At 49.8% G+C, this 20,681-nt stretch overlaps 1 protein-coding gene across 1 annotated transcript in view; it reads left to right on the forward strand.

Annotated features, from left to right (window-relative positions):
* Window positions 1-16,037: 16,037 nt before the first annotated feature.
* The window catches only part of RIN3 (Ras and Rab interactor 3), a 130,330-nt gene continuing 125,686 nt past the window's right edge, over window positions 16,038-20,681 (forward strand). The window contains exon 1 of the mRNA XM_065906609.1: window positions 16,038-16,512. Within this exon, the coding sequence (XP_065762681.1) occupies window positions 16,469-16,512 (44 nt within the window). The 5' untranslated portion in view covers window positions 16,038-16,468. The remainder of the gene's footprint in view (window positions 16,513-20,681) is intronic.

The raw sequence follows: 20,681 nt of genomic DNA on the forward strand, positions 1-20,681 counted from the left end.
GAGAGCTTGGAAACAGGCTATTTTTTCTTTTGACCATATCCCGTGGCATGTGGGATCTTAGTTCCCCCACTAAGGATCGAATGCTCTCCCCTTGCAGTGGAAGCGCAGAGTCTTAACCACTGGACCGCTAGGGAAGTCCTCTGTTTTGCTTTTAATTATCTTTTTTGTTGTTGTTGTCTGTAAACTTGCTTCAGTTATTGATACTTTTTGACAATTTTGCATTTGGAATTTTCTAGAACAGTTTCATATACTTGCCCACAGCCTCCACCAACTATTGAAGGTCACCAATTTTGAGGTTTCTGTACTACCCATCTTTTAGACCAGTCCTTAAAGCTAGAAAGAGCACAGAGTTTTTGGTCATTCCCTGATTTAGTCAGTAAACATGTATTGAAGGCCTGCTCTCCAGCAAGCCAACTGCTACAAGGTCACTTCAAGGGATCCCCATGTTCTGGGAGGGAGCCAGCCCAGGAGGCAAGAGCACAGAGAAGTCCAGTCATCCTCGCAGTCAGGGAGATGTTGACTCAAGCTGAGCCTTCAGGGATAAAGACAGTCAGGAATCAGGCTGGGAAATATCATACCCACACATGAGCCACGCAGAAGGGGACACATTCTAATCATAGCAAGCATTTCATGGTTTAAAAAAAGTCAATGAATAACCAGGAGAAAATATGACAGAGATGTTCAAATATTTTGTGGATGAAAACAATGTTGTCTGCCATTTCAGTAAACCACGAATGTTGCCCACACCAATCCAGCCAGCCCAGTGCTACGCCAGAAGGGGAATTCAGGATGGAGAAAAACAGGAGTACTGGCCCCAGGTAGTTAAGATGCATATCAAAGGAGTAATTTCAATGAGCCCAGATTCTGGCATCTTCTGATATGTCAGAAAGCATTAAAATCATTAACTTGAGTTTGTGTGTGTGTGTGTGTGTGTGTGTGTGTGTGAGTGAGAGACAGATTAGCAGTAATTATTTGATGTTCAGCTAGATGGGTTTTTTGGGTTTGTTTTCAGCAAACATTTCTATACATTTTGATTCCTCTCTTACCACTTTGGAACCATCCTCAGAGCAACCTACGACTGATTTTCTGGCTACAGTCTTCAGTGCTGCGCTGTGCTTTAGTCGCTCAGTCGTGTCTGACTCTTTGCGACCCCGTGGACTGCAGCCCACCAGGCTCCTCTGTCCATGGGATTTTCCAGGCAAGAATACTGGAGTGGGTTGCCATTTCCTTCTCCAGGGGATCTTCTCAACCCAGGGAACACACCCACATCTCTTGTGTCTCCTGCCTCGGCAGATGGATTCTTTAGCAATGTGCCATCTGGGCGCCTCAAGCAAAGAGGACTACATCAAGCTAAAAAGTTTTTGCATACCAAAGGAGACCATCAAAAAAATGAAAAGGCAACCTTCCATATGCGAGAAGGCATTTGCAAATCTTGTATCCAGTAAGGGATTAATATCCAAAATATATAAAGAATTTAGCAACTCAACAGCAAAAAGCCTATAATTTAATAGGACAGAAGACCCAAGTAGACATGTTTCCAAGGAAGACATACAGACAGCCAGCAGGCACATGAAAAAATGTTCAGTCACTGTCAGAAATACAATCAAAACCACAATAAGATATCACCTCACACCTGTTAGAGTGGCTATTATCAAAAAGGCAAGAAATAACAGGTGTTGACAAGGATGTGGAGAAAAGAGAACCCTCATACACTATTGGTAAGAATACAAATTGGTGCAGTCACTATGGAAAACAGTATGGAGGCTCCTCAAAAAATTAAGACTAGAACTACCATATTCCAACCCAACTATCCCATGTCTGAGTACTTATTCAAAGAATACAAAGACTCTAATTCAAAAAGATGTCTATGAACTTCCCTGGTGGTCCAGTGGTTAATAATCTGCCTGGCAATGCATGGAACGTTGGTTCGATCCCTGGTCCGGGAATCTTCCACCTGCTACTGGGCAACAAAGCCTGTGTACCACAAGTACTGAAGTTTACGTGCTCTAGAGCCTGAGGGCTGCCAGCTACCTAAGTCTGAGCGCCTACAGCCAGTGCTGCACAAGAGAAGCCACCACAATGAGAAGTCCATGCCCCACAACTAGAGTGGCCCCTGCTTGCACAAACGAGAGAAAGCCCACGCACTCCAACCAGGACCCAGGGCAGCCAAAAATAATAAATAAATTTTAAAAAGATATATACACCCTTATGATCATCACAACATTTTTTACAGTAGCCAAGATATGGAAGCAACTGCACATTAAGTGAGGAGAGATAAATATATATATAAGAAAGTGAAAGTCGCTCAGTTGTGTCCAACTCTTTGTGATCCCATGGACTGTCTCCAGGCTAGAATACTGGAGTGGGTAGCCATTCCCTTCTCCAGGGGATCTTCCCAACCCAGGGATCGAACCCAGGTCTCCCACATTGAGGCAGATTCTTTACCAGCTGAGCTACAAGGGAAACCCTATATATATATACATATATATATATATATATGTATATATGTCAGTTCAGTTCAGTTCAGTCGCTCAGTCGTGTCCAACTCTTTGCAACCCCATGAATCGCAGTACACCAGGCCTCCCTGTTCATCATATGAATGCTATAAATATATAATAAGAACATATATAATGAAATACTATATATATATAAATATAATGGAAGACTAAATATGTATAATGGAAAACTATGTATATAAAACTATATATAATGGAGTACTATGTATACATATAATATAAGGTATATATATGGAATACTAATCAGGCATTAAAAAAAAAGATGGACTCTTGCCATTTGTAACAACATGAATGGACCTTGAGTGTATTATTTTAAGTGAAAGGAGTCAAACAGAAAAAAGCAAATACCATATGATTTCATTCATATGCCAAATATTTTTTAAAAAGCAAAATAAAGAACAAACAAAGCCAAATAAAACATGTAGATGCATTGCCAAATTTTAGCAAGAATCCTGCTAAGTCAGTTTAGCCAGATCGCCCATCCTCCATACTGATAACTCTCGATATCTGATCCAGTTTTTCATCCTCCCCTGACTCCAGGTGATGTTTGACTGCACTGCCTGCCTTCAGTAGGAATCTTGTTAGGTCAGCTTAGTCAGAATCCCTCTGACTCTTGATATTTCCTCTAACCAGTATCCCATCCACTGACTCCCACCCTGCTCCCACTTGCCTTTGTTCTATTTAGATCGGACAGGTTCAAGACCCCATGGAGGTGGTCCCTGCGCCCACGGCGATGGCCCTCCTTGAATAAGGCCTGCCTGTTCTTTAATGAGGATCGTGAAGACTGTTTTCTTTACCACTGCCTCATGCTGCCTTGGGGCCTCTGGGAGGAGGCACAGTGCCTGGGGGCCAGAGCCCGCTCTCTGGGCAGCAGAGTCCAGGGGTGGGCAGCAAGGCCAGGCACAGAGAGAGGATGCGTCCTAGATTCGGGAGCCAGATTACTTCCTGTGGGCCTCCTGACCCACGAACCACCGCTAATGTGGGCCTCGGGGCCACAGAGCTGGATGGGGTAGGGGCTGAGGGGCCCGCAGGGTCAGCGAGGCTCCCAGGGGCTGAGCAGGGTAGAGGTGCCACAAGCAAGCTGGCACCTTCCCCTGTACTGGGAAACCCCTCAGGCCGGGACCAGGCTAGGGCCAGGCTCACGGGTGTATGGTCTGTGCATTCACAGAGCCCACACTTAGAAGATCCTACACTTAGACGCTCTTGTGCTCGGTTTATTATTCTACTGCCATTGTCTTGAAATCTGTATCACTTTTTGAGCCAAGGGGTCACACATTTTCATTTTGCGCCAAGTCCTGCAAATCGTGTAGCCAGCCCTGCTCTAGGCCCACCCCCTGTGAGTATCACACACTGCAATGCCGGTAGCCAAGGTTTCTGTGGACGACACCCCTGAAAGGCAGGGACCCCCACGCCTTCCTTTCTGGTCCTCAGCATCAGAGGCAGCATTAATTAATAACAGCTGAATTGAACTCAAACTTCCTTAAGCACACATCTTGGCACCCCTGTCAGGGGAAGAGCATGGGGTGGAAGGCACTGCAGAGTCCATGGAGCTGGGCATCCATTCTTCAATTATAAAAATCAGTAAGTGGGGAAGGGGTTCGCTGGTGGTCCAGTGGTTAAGAATCTGCCTTACAATGCAGAGGACACCAGTTCAGTCCCTGGTCTGGGAAGATCACACGTGCTGCAGGGCAACAAAACCCATGCACCACCAACTACTGAGCCTGCATGACGCAGAGCTCGTGCTCCGCAACAAGAGAGTAGCCCCCACTTGCTGCAACTAGAGAAAGCCCAAGCTCAACAACAAAGACCCAGGGCAGCCAAAAATAAACATAAATTTTTTTTTTAAATCAATAAGGGAAAAAAATAAAAGGGCTTCCCTGCTGGCTCAGAGGGTAAAAAATTAGCCTGCAATGCGGGAGTCCTGGGTTTGATCCCAGGGTTGGGAAGATTCCCCTGGAGGAGGGCATGGCAACCCACTCCAGTATTCTTGCCTGGAGCATCCCCATGGATAGAGGAGCCTGGTGGGTACGGTCCATGGGGTCACAAAGAGTCGGACACGACTGAAGTGACTAAGCACAGCACTGCACAAGGGAAAAAACAAAAAATAAGTCAGAGAACGGAAACTGACATTTGTCACAAACGTGCTACTCAACACACAGGGAGCCACCTTCCATACAATCTTCACAAGCAGCTGTGAGGTAGGCGTCCACCCATCCTCCAGAAAAAGAAACTTGGGCCCCAGAGAGGCTAAGAAACTTCTCCAAGGTCACACAGAGGGCAAGAGTGTCACTGAAAGGGAACTGCACTGTGCGGTTTTGAAGCGGCCAGAGCACGCATCATCTCAGCACCCACCCCACCGCCCAGCACCTCCTGAAGGCAGGGAGTCCACGATGGGGAGTGTTCTTAACCTGAGGTCCCAGGAGCCTCTTGCGGGGTGCACACCCCTCTGGGGACTCTCCCCTGGGACGGCAGCAGAGGCCCAGGTTGGGACTGTGGTCAAGAAGACCAGTGCTGGGTCAGGCTTCCTCTCATTCTGACCGACTTGTTGCTGACCCATGATTCTAAAGGACCCACCCTGGGTTTTCTCATGAGGAAGATGCCTTGAGGACACCACACTTGATTTTCAGAGGAAGTAAATAGTCCCAAAGGGAGAAGTGAAACAGAAATAAATCATGGCCTCTCTCCCACATCGTGATAGAACATCTCTTTTGCCGAGCACGCTGTACAGAGGTTTAAGATATGATCCTTGGGGCTTCCCTGGGGGCTCAATGGTAAAGAATCCACCTACCAATGCAGGAGGGGCTTCCCTGATAGCTCAGTTGGAAAAGAATTCGCCTGCAATGCAGGAGACCCTGGTTCGATTCCTGGGTCAGGAAGATCCCCTGGAGAAGGGATAGGCTACCCACTCCAGTATTCTGGCCTGGAGAATTCCATGGACTGTATAGACCACGGGGTCGCAAAGAGTCGGACACGACTGAGTGACTTTCACTTTCACCAATGCAGGAGACACTGGTTCTACCCCTGGTCTGAGAAGATCCCACAGGCCTCGGAGCAACTAAGTCAGTGTACCACCACTATCGAGCCTGTGCTCCAGAGCCCAGGAGCCAGAACTACGGAAGCCCCCACTTCCTAGAGACTGCACTCTGCAACCAGAGAGGCCACCACCATGTTCTTACCACACCACAGATAGTAGCCACCACTCCTGCACCTAGAGAAAAGCCTACACGCAACAAAGACCCAGCACAGCACAAATAAATAAATAATAAAATACATTTTTTAAAAAAGATACACTCCGTGCCCTCAAGGCAAAAGACAAATGAGGAGGATGAGCTATGGTGAGCGTTTCCAGCTCCTCTCAGTGATGGGCACTTAAGCTTTCTTAGGCAGTAACTCATTTTTCCCTCATTACTATCTTGACAGCTAAGTAAGGTCCTACCTCCAGGCTTCTCTTCATACTGCTTTCACCTCCCCCTAGGATGCCCTTCCCTTATTTCTGCCTGGTGGAACCTTCCTCCAGAAAACCACCAAAGACCAGTGGCTTAAACAGAATAGGATTTTATTTCCGTCTGGTGTAGAAGAAGACAAGGGTGCTCATTCCAACCTGTTGGGGCACTCCATGGTGCCTGGGAGTCAACCTCTTTATCTGTGGTGGCTCTGTCTTCCTCAGGATATAAATTCTGCCTCATAGCACAAAACGGCTGCCTAACTTCATCTTGACTGTAACCTCATGAGAGATCCCAAGTCAGATCCAAGCAGTTAAGCTGCTTCTGAATTCCTGACCCAAGGAAACTGGATATGATTCTAAAAAAAAAGTTTATTGTTGTTTAAAGCTGTTAAATCTGAGCGTAATTTGTTACACATCAATGAATAACTATTACACTGTATATATAGGTTTAGTCTGTTTACTTGACTATTCTGAGCCCCCAGTCTGGACACCCATGGATGAATCAGACAAAGTTAAAGACTGTCACTTGCAACACGAGGAATTACAGGGGAGAGGGTGGAAATCACGTCCTTTGTGTCCTCACCCTTGGAGCCCTTTCTCCACCTTGACACACAGTAGGGTCACAGGACCTGGCACACAGTAGGAGCTCTGCTTTCCAGAGAAAATCTTCTACCTCCTGGCTTGCCTTCTAGTGAGATGAGCCAGCTTAAGAAATGATGAGCTGTTAATGCTCAATGGTCTGGCCTCCGGTCAAAAATGTGGATTCGTTTCTCAGAGGTCACCGTTTCAAAGCCTCTTTCCATTCCCTCACTCCCCATGCTGCCAAGAGGAAGGACATGGAAACCAGGCAAGTGAGAGCCTTTCCTGAGCCAGCTGCCTGCAGCTGGAGAGAAGGCTGCATCCTTCAAGGCTCTCCAAGGCCTGCCTCCTCCTTCAGGGCTCCCAGGTCATCCTTCACTCAGACAGAGGGGCAGCAAAGAAAGAAAGCGATCTTCTTGAGAAATGATTCCCCACACCGAATCTTTATGAACCATACTGTCAGAGCAACTTGAATTATATATATAACTCGTGGCTTTGTTTTCTTGAATACTACATAGGCAACACTCTGCTATGAATTCCACAGAGCCTATTGACTCTCACAGAATGCTTTCACAACGTTTCACCAAACTCTTGAATCTGTAACCAACCCTATGGTTGCAACTGATGAATGACAGGAATGTTGTAAATAACACAATTTACACTAATGGACATAACCAAAGCAAAACAGTAAATACATAGTCAGAATTGTACTCATTCATTGATGACGTGAGGACTTCTCTACACAATTAGACAATAGTTTTTGAAGACTGGAAGAATGTTTGCTTAATTTCTTTGTGCTTTTCATAGCACAATGACTAAAAGAAATACATACTTTCAGAAGTAGCTTTTTTGAAGTAAAATTGACATACAAGAATTGTGCTTGTTAAAGGCGTATATTTGATGTCAGTATATGTAAATACCAATGAAACCATCACTACAATCAAGATAATATAATATAACAATCAGCCACAAGTATTTCCTCATATATGACCTTGTTTTTCTGGTCATCTCTATACAGATGCAGTTGACATTGTTGGCTATCTACCCTACATCCATTCTCTTCTTCCTTCTCATAATTTTGCTAGGGTTTCAACCACCCCCCAGCATGATCTGAAGGAAGGTCATTTCCAAACCCAGGACCAAGTGTGGATCTTAATCAACCTAAGCCAACTGGTGTGTAACATTCTCCTGGTGACTAGGCTAGACATGTGACCTAAGATGGCCAATCACACTGGAAGACTTAGGTTGCATGCTTCGGAAACAGACTTTTCCCCTCTCTTGCAGGATGGCCTCATAGAGCATGATGTCAATTGCATTTGGAAGCTGTCTTAGAACCATAGGAGAGCCAGCCTGAGGTTGAGGTCAATGCTGAGGAGGCCAGAGCAGAAAGAGGGACCAAACCTAAGTGACTAATGGTAACGTTGAGTCTTTTTACTAGGCAGCATCCAAGATGGCTCCAAATAGTCCTTGCTTGGTCTTCATGCCTTTGTTTAAGTCTCTCCTGCTGAGTGTAGGCAGGACCTATGACTTGTTTCTAAAAGAATAGGGCAATGATGATGATTAGGTGGTACGAGGCTGAGACTGTCATCTTTCTGGCAGATTTTCTCCATTACCTTCTAAGCGTGCACACTTTGATGAAACAAGTGGCCACGTGAGACATTTCCACGTGTCCAGGAATGGACATGAAGATGGCCTCCAGCCAACAGCAGGCAAGGAGCAGAGGCCCCTCAAGGAACTGAGTCCTACCGACAGCCAAGTGAGTTTGGAAGCAGACCCTTCCCAAGCTGAGCCTTCAGCTGAGACCCCAGCCCTGGCTAACACCTTGACAGCCGCCTCATGAGAGACCCTTAAGCAGAGGCAACCATCAAAATTTTGCTAAGAATCCCAAGTCACAGAGATTATGAGATAATAAATATGTTGTGTTAAGCCACTAAGTTCGAGGTCATTTTTTTTACACAGCCATAGATAACAAGGCTGTATATTGTCACCATGCTTATTTAATTTATATGCAGAGTTCAGTTCAGTTCAGTTTAGTCACTCAGTTGTGCCCAACTCTTTGCAACCCCATGGACTGCAGCACGCCAGGCCTCCCTGTCCATTACCAACTCCCGGAGTTTACTCAAACTCATGTCCATTGAGTCGGTGATGCCATCCAACCATCTCATCCTCTGTCGTCCCCTTCTCCTCCCACCTTCAATCTTTCCCAGCATCAGGGTCTTTTCAAATGAGTCAGTTTTTTGCATCAGGTGGCCAAAGTATTGGAGTTTCAGCTTCAACATCAATTCTTCCAATGAACACCCAGGTCTAATCTCCTTTAGGATGGACTGGTTGGATCTCCTTGCAGTCCAAAGGACTCTCAAGAGTCTTCTCCAACATCACAGTTCAAAGGCATCAATTCTTCAGTGCTCAGCTTTCTTTATATGCACAGAACATCATGAGAAATGCTGGACTGGATGAAGCACAAGCTGGAATCAAGATTGCTGGGAGAAACATCAGTAATCTCAGATATGCAGATGACACCACCCTTATGACAGAAAGCAAAGAACTAAAGAGCCTCTTGATGAAAGTGAAAGAGGAGAGTAAAAAAGTTGGCTTAAAACTCAACATTCAGAAAACTAAGATCATGGCAACTAGTCCCATCACTTCATGGCAAAGAGATGAGGAAACAATGGAAACAGTGACAGGCTTTATTTTGGGGGGCTCCAAAATAACTGCAGATGGTGACTGCAGCCATGAAATTAAAAGACACTTGCTCCTTAAAAGAAAAGTTATGACCAACCTAGACAGCATATTAAAAAGCAGAGACATTACTTTGCCAACAAAGGTCCATCTGGTAAAAGCTTTGGTTTTTCCAGTAATGATGTATGGATGTGAGAGTTGGACTATAAAGAAAGCTGAGCGGTGAAGAATTGATGCTTTTGAACTGTGGTGTTGGAGAAGACTCTTGAGAGTCCCTTGGACTACAAGAAGATCCAACCAGTCCATCCTAAAGGAAATCAGTCCTGAATATTCATTTGAAGGACTGATGCTGAAGCTGAAACTCAAATACTTTGGCCACCTGATGTGAAGAACTGACTCCTTGGAAAAGACCCTGATCCTGGGAAAGATTGAAGGTGGGAGGAGAAGGGGATGACAGAGGATGAGACGGTTGGAAGGCATCACCAACTCAATGAACATGAGTTTGAGTAAGCTCTGTGAGTTCGTGATGGACAGGGAAGCCTGGTGGGCTGCAGTCCATGGGGTCACAAAGAGTTAGACATGACTGAGCGACTGAACTGAACTGAGATAACAGACGCATTTCCCTAATCTGGGCTGTGAGTTATATGAGACAAGACATTTCCTTCGGTCCACTTAGAGTCGAGGTTTCCTGTCACTCAAACCCAAAAGCATCTTCCTATGGCATATCTCATTCCACTAGCTTGAAATCTCCTCAAGGACAGGCCTTCCATGTCCTCCCAGAGCCTCACTGGTGTCATAATTTGTAGACTGTATGAATTAAAGACATTCTTTTTTTTTCCTTATATTTATTTAGCTGCATAGGGTCTTAGCTGAGGCATGAGGGATCTCTTGTTGCAGCATAAAGATTCTATTTTCCTGACCAGGGATCGAACCTGGGCCCCCCACATTGGGAATGCAGAGTCTTATCCACTGGACCACCAGAGACGTCCCAATTAAGGACATTCTTGACCCTAATTTTAGCTCATCTTTTGACAGCACAAAGCAGGGACAAATCAAACGATGAAACAGGACTCAGAAATGGAGCAGGCTTTCTCCTTGGTTGCAAGTCTTTTTATTTAGACAATAAGAGATTATTAAGTGCCTGCTATTTGCAAATCCCTCCTTTGATTGATGAGGGGAGAGAAAAAATTTTTTTAAAGAGGGCGTATTCCCTGTTCCTAGGGAGCTGGCACTCGCATGCTAAGGATAACAGAGGCATGAGGAACATCATAGTGTCTAGAACTATGTAACGAGTGTGGGTTAAGAGGGCACTTCAGTAGGGAGCATGCAGGCTTCAGAGAGGGACCTGGAGTCAGACGAACCAATGCAGTGCCTGGGCAGGAGAAAGTTTCTCTAAGAAAGATCTTGAAAGCTTTCAGTTTCTGCCACAGTGAAAAGTGGGGCTGGCCAAGGGCAAGTGGGACACCAGACAAGAAGCTGCCCCAATAATCCAGATTGGAGGTTGCTTTAAAAGTTTCTTGGGGTGTGTCCTCATGAGCACCCTTGCTCTCTGAGATTGCCAACCCCTCGCAGCCAAGATGATAATCAGATGATTTCTCCAGAGAACTGGGAATTGGGACTGTCGGACGCTGGTCAGTCTCTATACAGAGGTGACTGAGACTAGGAAACTTGGGGGTTGTGGGGTTGTCTGTCTACAGAGAGGAGGGAAGAAAGACAGGGATCTGCAACTAGAGGACAATGAGGCAGAATGCCAGAGACTGGGATTAAAGATATCCTGCTTGGTTCTAGGGGACAGAAAAGCGTGTTAGGCACTCAGTTGTGTCCAACTCTTTGCGACCCCATGGACTGAAGCCCACCAGGTTCCTCTGTCCATGGGATTCTCCAAGCAAGAATACTGGAGTGGGTAGCCATTCCCTTCTCTAGGGGATCTTCCTGACCCAGGGATCGAACTGGGTCTCCCACATGGCAGGCAGATTCTTTACCATCTGAGCCAGCTGGGCCAAACATTGTCTATCAGGATCCCATCCCTTCTGCATCCATGGAATCCCTGCGCACCTGTGGGTTCCACCAGGCACACCTTCACACGAGTCAAATTCACCTTCCTGCCACATGGAGTCTCAGAGTGGCTGAAGGTACAGAAGGTGTGGTCAGATCCTAAGCCAGCATCCATAGGATAACTGGGCTTTTAGAAATGCTTCTTTAGTCAGGGTCATGTTCCAGAAATCTGATATAGTCCTATAAAAATCCAGAGTCCCAGTTTTTACTCTTTTTTTAAATTGTAAGGCCCTTTATGCACAGGCCTTCATTCCTGCTGGGTGTCTGTCGGGGAGAACTGAGAAAAGGCTGCCACTTCCTCCAGATCTGGGTTCTCAGGTCACCCCGGCCCCCACCCAGTCATGGCAGACACTGTGTTCCTGGCTGACCCAAAGTATACTGATGGATTTTGCAATAATAAAGTTTTTCTCCACCACTTTCAACATATTTCACCAAAGTAACAGGGAACAGAGATGTCGGAGCTCTGGTGGGGGAAGGAGGTCAGAAGATGGAAAAGCCTCAGGAAGAGAGCTGTTTTCTGTGTCTATCTTTGCAAAACAAAATTGTCCCAAACATTTTTATTATATTTCAAGATTTTCCCAGTCAAGAATTCAGGTAGGACTTGTCCAGTGATTCTCCTGGTCCATGTGACATTGACAGAGGTCACTGCATGATATTTGGCTAGTAGATGGGCTGGTTTGGAGGATCCAAGATGGTTTCACTCATCTGTCTGGTCCCTTGGCTGATTTGCCCAAGATTGCCTGCCAAAGTCCAGTAGGATTTGAGCTCATTTTGTTTGATTCCACAGTTTTGCCCTCCTGCCCTCTCTGACCCCAGTCCTTCCCCACACCCCAATAGGCTGACCCACAGGGACTCAACACCTATAGGGACTGACCAATAGGCTCCCAAACCCTCTGGCTTCCAGCTGGCTTTGGCAACTGAAGGGCCCACTGCTTGCTGGAGGTTGGAGGGAGGGAAATGATTCAGATTATTTATTTTCCTAGCTGCATCCCTGGACTGAGGGTCCTTGGTCCGCTCCCTAGGTGATCACTCTACAGGACAGGACTCTCTGCTTCTGGGTCTGGTAACCACTCCTTCTCGTCTTCAGGCTGAGGAAGATAATAGACCTAAGACTGATAGCACAGTCCCTTTTACTTCCCACTACACATTTATTAAATCCTCCTCATGCACATGCTGCAGTAGTCCACCAGGCTCCTTTGTCCAGGGGATTCTCCAGGCAAGAATACTGGAGTGGGTTGCCATGCCCTCCTCCAGGGGATCTTCCCAACCCAGGGATCGAACCCAGGTCTCCCGCATTGCAGGCGGATTCTTTACCATCTGAGCCACCAGGGAAACCCAAGAATACTGGAGTGGGTAGCCTATCCCTTTTCCAGGGGATCTTCCCAGTCCAAGGACTAAACTCATTTCTTCTGCCTCTCCTGGATTGCAGGCAAATTCTTTACTACTTAAGTAATCAGGGAAGCCCTATTCAATTTATCCTAATCAGAAGTACCTGTGAGAGCTGACTAATTCATTTGTGCTTAGTCATAGCACAAATAATTGTTAATACTTATTGAGTACTTACTACATGCCAGGGTCTGTTCTAAGTCCCTTACGTACATTAGTTCATGCAACAGTCACAGAATCCCTATGAGGTAGGTGCTATTACTATCCCATCTCACAGATGAAGAAACTGAGTCACACAGAGGTGAAGTAGTTTGCGTAAGACTGCACAGCCACTGGAGAAGGCAATGGCAACCCACTCCAGCACTCCTGCCTGGAAAATCCCATGGACAGAGGAGCCTGGTAGGCTACAGTCCATGGGGGTCGGACACGACTGAGTGACTTCACTTTCACTTTTCACTTTAGTGCACTGGAGAAGGAAACGGCAACTGGCTCCAGTATTCTTGCCTGGAGAATCCTGGGGACAGAGGAGCCTAGTGGACTGCCGTCTACGGGGTCGCACAGAGTCCGACACGACTGACGTGACTTAGCAGCAGCAGCAGCACAGCCGCTAAGTGGCAGAGCTAGGATTTGAACCCTGGCCTCCTGACTCCAGCCCCTACTCTTGACTTAACTACTCCATAAACTAGGAAAAGTTCTGTTGAACAAATACCCTCTGTTTCCTCAAAATCTGTGTCCAACTCAGAGCAAGATGTTGGCAAGTTTTGAAAAATAAGACTGTGCTGTGAAATGTTTTTCTTTGCTAATCGTCCCCACAAACTTCAGCAAGGTTTGGAGTTAACCTCCTGAAGGTGACTTTCCCATGCAAATTCACACATTCCACCTCTGGATCAAGCCTCACCTGAGTGGAGGGAGGGGAAGGTGGAGGAGCTTGTGGAGGTGAGAGCTACCCCAGGAGGACCCAGAGAGGCAAAGCAGCCTTTCCTATTTGGGGGTAATAAGTTCAAGTGTTTACCTCTGCATTCCTACAGCCCTGCCACAACTGGACATCCTCCAGACCCAGCAGGGAGTGGAAGGTGGAAGATGGGGCTGCAGTCACGGACAGCTTGGAGTCTTTGCTTGATGGTTAACAGAAACCTGACCGAGATTTGGCTTGAGTTTTCAGAAACGGAAAGAAAATATAAAGGACTATATTGGTTCTTATACATGAGATGTCTAATGGTGCTTTAAGCATCTCAGAATCAAGACCTCAAAAGATGTCATTAGGGCATAGTCTCCCTCTGCACTGCTTTCGTTTCTTGACTGTCTTTTGAGCACAATTTTACCACTTGGTGGCTCAAGTAACCACTGGGCTGCCCCAAGCTTATGCTCTCCCAGGATAAGGCCAGTTTGTGGTTGCGGGGGAAGACTGCTGGTATTTCCTGATAGCGCCAGCATAAAGTCCCAGGGAGGGATCTTATTGGTCCAGCTTAGGTCATGTGCTCATCCATGAGCCAATCACTGGGCCTGGTAAGTATAGGGCTCTGATTGGTCAGATTAGATTGGTGTATGTCCTCTACAGTGGGGGTAGAATCTGGTTATCTCCGCATGACCTTAACTGAGGAGGGTTGAATCCTTAAACGGAAACCAGGTCCTGGGGTACTGTTAACCAGAAAAGGTGAGGGTAGAGGAAGGAGCTTGTAGGTGTAAACAGCTGGAGATTTTCACTTCCCACAGGAGTCCTCAGATTCATTCCAGGGAGAGAAGTGGGGAGTGTGAGGATTTGAGAGGAAAAGGGGACCCAGGAAGGAATCTAAGGGCTAGCTTGGCAGAGGCCGTGACCAAAGGGGGCTGCTCAGATTCCTATCTTGCAACATCCTCCTCCACAGTTACCAGCAACAGGGTCAATGTGGGGCCTCATCTGGTGTCCACCAGAGGAGTTCTATCTTCACAGAGGTGAGGAGCAGGCCTTGTGGAGGCCTCTGAGGGCCATGGTTAGAGCCCTGGAGATGGTTTCATGGAATCCAGGCTTTGAGGAGCTTGTCCTGAGTTTCTCATACATGGTCCAGGGAGCGGAGTGAGTGCAAGTCGCTGTCATGTCCAACTTTTTGCGACCTCATGGACTGTAGCCCGCCAGGCTCCTCTGTCCACGGGATTTCCCAGGCAAGAATACTGGAGTGCGCTGCCATTTCCTTCTCCTGGGGATCTTTCCGACCCAGGGATCGAACTCGGGTCTCCTGCCTTGGAGGCAGATTCTTTACCATCTCAGTCACCAGGGAAGCCCACTAGGGTGCTGAGGGAAACCTTTATTTGTGGAGGCCACGGAAGAGTGCGGTTACTTGCAATCCAGATCAGCCTAGAAGGGCCTGGAAGACTAGTCTAGGTGTGAGAGTTGGATGGAGCCTGGGGCCCAGGGAGCCCTGGGAGTGGCCTACAGGCTTGTTTTAGCAACAGCAGAGGACTAATAATAATGGCACCCCAGAGTGCCCCCCTCACCTGCTCCCCTTTATACATATCACTTCTACAGATGAGCAAGCAGGAGTAGGGAGGGCAAAGAGGCCTCGCCTCCGAATGCTTTCCCCAGAGCCCTGGGCCTCAGCCCTATGGCACCTTACCTTGCCATGTGCCTCCCGTAAGTCACCTCCTTTGTCTCAGTTTCCTTATCTGTGAAATAAAGATGTTAGACCAGAGGGTCTAAACGGGGATGCTTGTGGCCACCAGGGATAATTGACAATGTCTGGAGACGTTCTGGGGTTGTTACAAGGAGAGTGTGATGCTACAAGCAGAGTGGGCAGAGGCCGTCCTACAAGATACAAGACAGCTCCAACAACCAAGCATTATCTGGCCCCAAATATCAATCGTGCAGAGGCTGAGGAATCCTGCATTAGACTGAAGTCGCTCTGTAGGGTTCAGTGCTAACCAGTCACTGTGAGATGTTCTGAGGGCAGCCCAGGCTCAGGAGGCATTTTTGAGTGCCCAGGCCTTTAGAAGAGAGGACTCCTGGTCCCACTAGAGTAGCTGTAGTTGTATTTGTGTAAACTGACTGGCTTTCTCCCTCTGCTTGGATCTAAGCTTAGTACCTAGAACAGGTGAATTAGATGCCTAGCTTGACGGAGGAACAGACTGCCTTGTGAGGTAGTGAGTTCACCGTCAGTGGAGGCATTCAAGAGAAGGCAGCGTGGCCACCTGTCAGAGACGTGGAGGAGGCGCCCTGCCTCTGGTCTGGAGCTGTCCTGTGGCATTTTGAGCCTCCTTCGGGCAGGAGGTAAAGCGCGAGAGTGCTCTGCTTAGAGCTCTCCGCTTCCCCACCTGCCGGTCCGGAGCGGAAACGCCTTGCTTCCCACGGGACTCTCCACCAAGCTGCAAACTTTTCTCCAAGTTGTTCTCCCGGGTCTCCGGGAGCCGCCAGAGCGGCGCAGGCAGCACCCAGCGGCTGGGCGCTCCGACACGCCGCCGCCCGCCGCCAGGCCCGGCCCAGCCCAGGGGGCGCGGCTGCGGGGGCTTCCGAGGGCCCCTGGGGGCGGGTGTGGGGGGCTCCGGGCCGCGAGCCGCTGCCGAAAAGCTTTTGACAAAAAAACCCTTGACCACCAAGGCCAGCCTCTTCCTGAAAGCCCCGCTCGCTCCGATACAGGAAGTGGAGGGAGCGAGGGCCCCAGAGCGCGGCGGCGGCTGCGGCGGTGGCTTCCCTACTCGGCGCGGGGCTGGCAGCGGTGCCCGCCCGGGCCCTTCCCTAGGGCAGCAGCGCCAGGGGCATGCGGGCGCCCGGGTCCTCGCGGCCCGCGCCGCCCGGCGCCTGAGCCCCTGCCTTCACCGTCCCGGAGCTACCGGCGGCATGATCCGACGAGCCGGGGCGCCCGAGCGCGCGGACCCCGTGGGGTAAGTGCGGAGCCGCGGCGCCCCCTTCTCCCTCGGTGTCCCCGGGCCCTTCTCGCTCCGCGTCCCTCCCGCCCCCGAGAGCGCTCGGAACTCCGGAGTAGCCCGGCCGCAGGACTTCGGGGTGCTGGACTGAGACCGAACCCCTGGCCGCGACTTGGGCCGGTCCCCCCGGGTACTGCGCGGAAGGGGGCGGCCCTAGTGCCTCTGCAGGACCCAAGACTTGGCGAAACTTTTAAACCCAGAAGTCGCTCGCCGGAAAACCGGCCGGCACGTCCGGGGCTAGGTTGGTGGGTATCTGAGGGTCGTCTCTATCTGTCAGAGCCGAAGAGGAGGGGCTTTGTGAGCGCGGCCCCCTCCCCGGGTTCTGGTCCCGCCTGAACTTCAGATGCGGTCATTCGCGGGCCGGGCCCCTCCAGCCTCCCGCGCCCGCCGCTTCGCCTGTGTCCCGCGCGCGTCCTCGGATGCTGGCCGCGCGTGGGGCCGAGGACCCGGGTCCCCGTAAGTTTGGACACGCCCGCGGCCTAATAGCCCACCCGCCCGCCTAGACCGAGGACCCACCGGGATCCCCTCCCCCACCCCTCTTGCGGATTCCAGGACGGTGACCTTCGGACCGGCCTTTGCGAAGCCTGGGGCTTGGGGAGGGTCCAGGGCGCACGAACTGCGCGTGGCCTGAGGGATCCCCTACGGAAGGGAGGAGGCGCTGCTTGGAATGCGTGAAACCAAACCGGTTTGGGAAGCGGCTTTCGGGAGGGGTCTCTAGCGTCTGGTTTCATGTCCCCCACCCCCATCTCGCACCCTCGGACTTATGAACGTTGCTCAGGGCTGCGCTCCGAAGTAGATTCTCTCGAAAGGCCCAGCCCAGCCGGCTCCCAGGGAAAGCTTCAGTGGGTTGAAGAGGTTCCCGTTCAGAGGCGGATTACTGGGCAAACCTCTTAGAACCTTTCTGAGGATTAAGGATGGTGGGCGCCCTGGGGGAAGCCAGGCTCGAGCTACTTCTGTGCTGGACACCCAGTTGCTGCTTGGCTTAGCTCTGTGACCTCAGCTCCGCGGGCCTCAGTTTTCCCCAGTGTTAAAACAGAGCGACGGGCCGTTCTCCGGCAGCCCCGAATTGGGGAGCAGCTGGAGGTGACTGGCCCTAGGCTAGTGGGAGGGGTGTCTCAGAGGGGCCTGGGAGCACTAGATCCGAATGCCTCCCCTCCTCCCCCTCCCCCATTTCCGTCCCAGCCTGGATCCTTTCCCTTGGAAGTGGAAGGACGAATGTCATCCGCTGGAGGAACTGGAAATTCTGTTGGGGAGGGCGCCCCCACCCCCAAAACCAAATATCTACCGCACCCAATACTGATGGGTGGACCTAGGAGGAGATTCCCAGGGAGGAAGGGGAGGTGAGGGGCCTGGGTCCCGACCTCTGTGACTTCCCATATTTTCCCCAGGTTGACCTCTCTTTAGCCACTTCCTCTTGCCTTTCTCTGTTTATTACTGGGTCAGTTATTAACACTTAACCCCTCTGTGCCTCATTATTTACCTAGAAAATGACGATAAGTAATAACTACCCTTCAGAGTTGTTTTGAGGATTAAATGAGATAATGCATAAGAAGTTTTGCACCTGTGGCGGAGGGCAGACTTTTAATAGTTATTATTATTACTGCTATTATCATTTGTTGATAACCTGTTTGCCGACTGCTTAACTGGGATGGGACCCGCCTTGGCCTCATCTGTAAAATGGGGATAATAATAATACCTGCTTCTTAAGAGTGTTTTGAGGATTGGATGAGTTACTATTTAAGTAGCTATCCACAGACAGCCAAGGATTAACACACCAGTACAAGCTTACTTAGAGCTGTGTGGGGCCCATCCATCACAAATATTAATTGAATATTGGTTTGTTGCTAAAAAAAAAAAAAAAGTTGCTTTATTTAAGAGGATCTTTGAGGTTGGAAGAGTTCCGAGATAGTATTTCATTTAACCTTGTGCCCAGTACAGGAATCCTATTGATAATATTCCTGAAAGGTACTTACATACCTCCAGTGATGGGGAACTTACCACCATTGTCGTAGTCTTTCCAATAGATATCAGAGAAAGTCTGCCTTCTTTAACTTGTACCATTAGAAACCCTGTTCAGAGGGGCCCAATCCTTCTTCACTCTCAAATACTAGAAGGCAATTCTTAGTCTCACTCCTGCATCCTCTGTCAGCCCCTGAGCTGCACATCTGCCCGTGTTACAGTACCCAAAGATGATGAGGGGCAATAATCTATGACCCCCTCATCCCCCAGGCCTCCCCCAGAGCCTGCAGACCACTCAGGGCTGGCTTCCAAGTCTTCAGCTGATCTCAGTTTTCCACCCAGCTCCCAAAGCCCCCTCCTCCTCGCTGGCAGGAGATGGATGTCCAGACAGCTAGGGGAATGCCTCCCACCCCACACCCAGGGGCTTGGAGAGGGTGGCTTGGATGTCAGCCCCCTGGAACAGGAGTATGAGGATCTTGGCAAGCAAGCTCTGTCTGCTGCTTATTGGAAACACCGGCTGGGGAGAAGGAAAATGCAGACAGGCTGCTTAGTTCTCTGGATGCAGACATTTCTCTTCCTCTATGCGTTCAGTGTTCGTTCCACAAGTAGTATCTGCATTAGATGGAGGGGGGGCCCAGCCTTACACCAAGCCCCTGCCAGCTTGCAGCAGACCTTCCCAGAAGGAAAGACAGAAAGTCAGGGTTAGGGGTATGGGAGCCCAGGGGGGCTGTTCTGGAGCAGGTGGTTAGGGAAGGCCGTTCCAAGAAGACTGTGTTTAGCCGAGATCTGAAGGAAGTGGGGAGAGTGAGTCAAGCCCCTGGGGGGTGGGGCTGGGGGGTGGTTGGTATGTCTGACACGGGGAGACCAGGGAGGCTGGAGTGGAGTCGGGGAGAAGAGGACAGAAAAAGGCTAGCTGGTGGGATACAGGCTTTGGAGGGTGCTGTAGGTGAGAGGGGGCCTTGGGTGGGGTTCGCAGAGGGATGGATTTGGTGGATTTTGTATTTGGATTGTATTGAGGACAGATTGTGGGGGGAATAGGGACAAGAAGCAGGGGGGGCCCTGTGGTGGCCGGGAGAGAGGGCTGGAGCCGGGGCGATGGACAGTGGAGACGTGAGAAGCTGGAGGCCCAGGCTTCGCTGGTGGATTGGAGGTGCGGTGAGGCTGCAGAAGCTGTGAGTGCCGGGCGACCAGACGCCGAACTGAGTGGCGGGGTCACTGGGGATGTGTGTGCTCAGAGCCCATCCGCTTCCCCCTGTTTGATAAATTAAGGGTCTGTTTAAGATTTTGTTTGAAAAAAGAGCCTACTCTTGGAAAAAATGTGGCCATCACAGACCTCATCCAGTCCCTTCGTATGACCAGGAAACGGAGACACAGAAAGAGGAAGTGACTTACCCAAGATCAGGGGAGCTGGGCCCAGAACACGGGACTCCTGAGCCTTGGGCCTGCAGGGGGTGGCCCGGGCAAGGCCCCAGGCTTGAGAGAGCCCTGGCTGTCTCCCTTATGCCTGATCCATTGTAGGGGTCCTGCCAAATGCCTCAAGGAGCCCCTCAACCACTTCCAGCGCTACGGTGGGGGCTCTTCCTGGGTGAGACCCACCCAGAAGAGGATCCAGTGATGAATTCAGGGTCCCAGCCACCTCTCTGCTCACTCACCCCGGTTTCCTTGCCATCAGGGGCTAATGCTCCCAGATGGTCCTGGCTGGCACTCAACTGGGATACCCACCCCCTTCCAGACCCTAAAAGAGACTCTGACCCACAGGAAGCAAATGATACCTCACCAGCTTAAGCAAAAGGTGCCTTCCTTCACTTCAGACCCTGAGAAACCCCAGCGCACCCCTGGGAAGTGAAAAGACACCCCTGGGAAGCACATAGGAGGGCAGGGAGTAGGGGTGCAGGGGCTGCTTAGGATGGGAGAGTCTCAGCACGTTTACCCCTGGCCCCCTGCCCATCATCCCCACCACTTGACAGGCCTTATCCTGGGCCCGGGTCCCTATTTTGTCATCTCTACTGAGGCAGCAAGTGTTAAAATACAACGAGATCACCTGCATTTTAATCCAAGAGATCAGGAAATCAAGTCAGAGACCAACGAGGAACGGGCTTGATACTTGAAGGGAGCACGCACCCCGGGCCCTCCGTCTGCCCTCTCGGGTCTCCCGGGAACTCCTTTTT

This window comes from Muntiacus reevesi, chromosome 15 (genome assembly GCF_963930625.1).
Source record: "Muntiacus reevesi chromosome 15, mMunRee1.1, whole genome shotgun sequence".
NCBI lineage: Eukaryota > Metazoa > Chordata > Mammalia > Artiodactyla > Cervidae > Muntiacus > Muntiacus reevesi.